We start from the raw sequence: 2,928 nt of genomic DNA on the forward strand, positions 1-2,928 counted from the left end.
AGACAAACATATCCCGCCATTTCAGGCACCTGTCTCTGTTTCATCCCTCTTTGAACTCAGTAAACCTCTGACTCTTATTTTGAGGGACCTCTCTTTTAGTTTCGGAACAGCTTTGAGACTGAAACTTTGGAGCAGCATTTAGCCACTAACATTCTCAAGTCATGTCTCTTGCTGTTCTTTTCAGACGACACAATGTGTCTGCGAATCCTCTAGAAATCACATCGTGCAGCAACCTCTAACGTTTGACCGGAGGTGACTCATCACTTCCACCATCGTCGGAAGTTTCTATGCTAGGCATGAGAAGACATCTCATCTCAGAAATAAAGTTCCAATCGTTCTGCTCAACGCATGAATTGTCCGCAAATCTGTCGACATCAAATCGTATAAATCAGCAAGTCATTCAAAAATCAATCATGCTCATTAGTATTACACCCAAAAACTCGGCAACTTCCAATCTTCCAATGACTTCCCGGTCACCTAGATACTCTGTTCTCTCTCGGAATTGGACACCCGGATCGTCGATTCAGTTTGCGCCTCCTCCCACCACGAAGACTCATATGCAGAATGCTACGCTTCCTTTTGTGTCAAGGCTTTGCGCAACCACTCGGGTTAAACAACAGGACTTTCCCAAGCAGGCAAAGCTTCAAGCCAAGGTAATCAGATTCCATCTCGTAAAATCTTATATCCATTGATCCGTATCTAACCGTATATCACTATATCTAGCACATTCAACGTTTTCATGTCAAGCAGACTGGTGGATTTTGCGGCACGGTCCTGTTTAAGGTCTTAAGGACAATGTTTCTCATGGTCTGTGGCTCTCTTCTGACTTAGTCTCTGACAAGTTCATGTCCTCTTTCTTATGGACTTTCCACGATTTCCATCGGTGGCATCAAGGAAGATGTCAAAGATTTGGTAGCGTGTCTCATTTTCAGACTAATTTCGACGGTAATTGCTGCTTTGGAGAAGGTGTTAGAGTGTTTGTCGTGTTTTAACTAGTAATTGCGTGGTATTGGGCAAGAAAACAGCCGGGTCAGATGCTTGCTGTGAAAGATTCGCGCGATTTCCAATATACTCTTAGTCTTTGGGTTTACATAGCTTGGAATCAGCGACAAAAGTAATACATTTCTTCTACTTGACGCTGCTCAATGCTCATGGAAATCGAACATCGGGAAATCGCGGGAAATCTTTTGGAAGCTCAAGATAAGCGACGCCTCGTCTTGACTACTAAGCGACGATGAGGATCAGATCGGTGTCATATGTTCATTGCGTGTGTATTCATGTAAAATCATTTCAATGAGGTGTTCCTATTAGATCGGCTATAGCTGCTGCGGTCAAATTGTGACAGAAGTACGGCAAACACATTTCAGAATCAGGGCGAGTTCAAGATCGTAGTACGTAAAACTACTATCGACGGCTTTATGAGCTTATCTGACTTTGAACCCGTTGAAGCACTACTCAGTTTATCAAATTTGCAGAATTCTTCCCCAATTTTAGGGAATCTCATTACTCGAACTCACTCACAATGGTTGGCGATCTCAATTCAAAGCTTGTCCCGCATCTGGCGACCTTCACGGTTGACCCATGATCCCATGCTAACAGTGTTGAAGTCACTCAACAGAATCCTCGAGTCTCCAATCTCAAAGAAGAAGACCGTCCGCGTCGCCTGCCTCGCCGCTCACCTGGCAGCCGATCGAGCCAGTCACCAGACCCACTATCAGTCTCCGCTATCACCCCGCCTGCAATCCTCCGATGCCCTAAACGCGCCCTTATCAAGACAGAAGAAATCGACTTGCCCGGTGATGCAACGGTGGAGTCTGATGTCAACGACTCCCCCAGCGGCATATTGAAGAGCCGCTCGAATCTGACGATGGCGAGTGAATGTCTTCCCGCACTCTTAAATCTTTCGTAGGCCATCCCCACGCACACCGCTACAAGAAGGCAAAGACTCCATTCGATATCGAAGAAGTGATAGCCAAAAGAGAGGCTGAGCGGGAAGCGAACAGAGCAGATGCTGAGTCTTCCGAAAACATTTCGACCGAAGATGGCGTTGTCTTCTTCTCGGTCGAAGAGGCTACTCCGCCGCCAGAGCAGCTGCCCGATTATCACCCTGGCGCAGTCCCAAACTCATCTCACACTGCTCGGCCCAGATCAGCAGTCTTTCTCGCTCGCCAGAAATTCCTGAAGACAAACAACGATTGGGAGGTCGGAAAGCCACGGCCTGGGAGATTCAAAGAAGTTTTCTACGAATACAAGCCGCTGAAAGGGATGAAGCCCAGAGAATGGCCGCAGTGATCGCGCAGGGAGAGGACGTGATTTGGGGCTGACGGAGACGCTATGAGATCTTCTCTGGGTCAGGCAGAATATGGTACTGCATAAGAGCCATTTTGTCTCACGGTTCTATGGTTTGTTTCTTGATTCACTGCATTCTGTGTATTTGGACCGTTTCGTGTGCATTTGTACAAGCCTCGGGCTTAAGAATTTACAATTTGAATGGTCCGATGGTGATGACGATGTTGTATCTTCTCAAGTTTCTAATATCTGATTTGAGGAGCTAAAAGGAAACTCAACAGCTTTTGGCATCGATCAATAGGACATGAAAGACAGCGCCAGTCCTAATCTTTATTGAATCTTGAAAACGTCATCCTATACGTATAAACTAATCATGGTCTATATAGTCCCCGTAGTTCTCTGTTTAATTCCTTTGAATCTCTCTCCCTAAACGTCAATGCCGCTTCGTGTTGCCAGAAACTCCAGATGCTCTCAATTCTTTGCGTGAGAGTCCTACCCCAACCTACTCGTCTTTAAGAACCCCCTGCGATACTAAGCTGTGGCGTCGAAGAAGTACCCCCAGAGATATGTTAGTCTTTTGCATAGTGACAGATAGGAAATCTTCTGATAGTGATATAATAAATCACTCTATGACATACC

At 45.8% G+C, this 2,928-nt stretch overlaps 1 protein-coding gene across 1 annotated transcript; it reads left to right on the forward strand.

Annotated features, from left to right (window-relative positions):
- Positions 1–295: 295 nt before the first annotated feature.
- BDP55DRAFT_720981 (uncharacterized protein) lies at positions 296–2,292 on the forward strand (the record flags this gene model as incomplete). Its single annotated transcript, XM_060578494.1, has 6 exons — positions 296–653; positions 724–807; positions 832–945; positions 1,368–1,391; positions 1,619–1,874; positions 1,910–2,292. Coding segments are annotated over 6 exons (1,219 nt in total), but the record flags the coding sequence as incomplete, so codon positions are not given.
- Positions 2,293–2,928: the final 636 nt, after the last annotated feature.

Source organism: Colletotrichum godetiae (assembly GCF_030913485.1).
Source record: "Colletotrichum godetiae strain CBS 193.32 chromosome Unknown BDP55scaffold_80, whole genome shotgun sequence".
Taxonomy (NCBI): domain Eukaryota; kingdom Fungi; phylum Ascomycota; class Sordariomycetes; order Glomerellales; family Glomerellaceae; genus Colletotrichum; species Colletotrichum godetiae.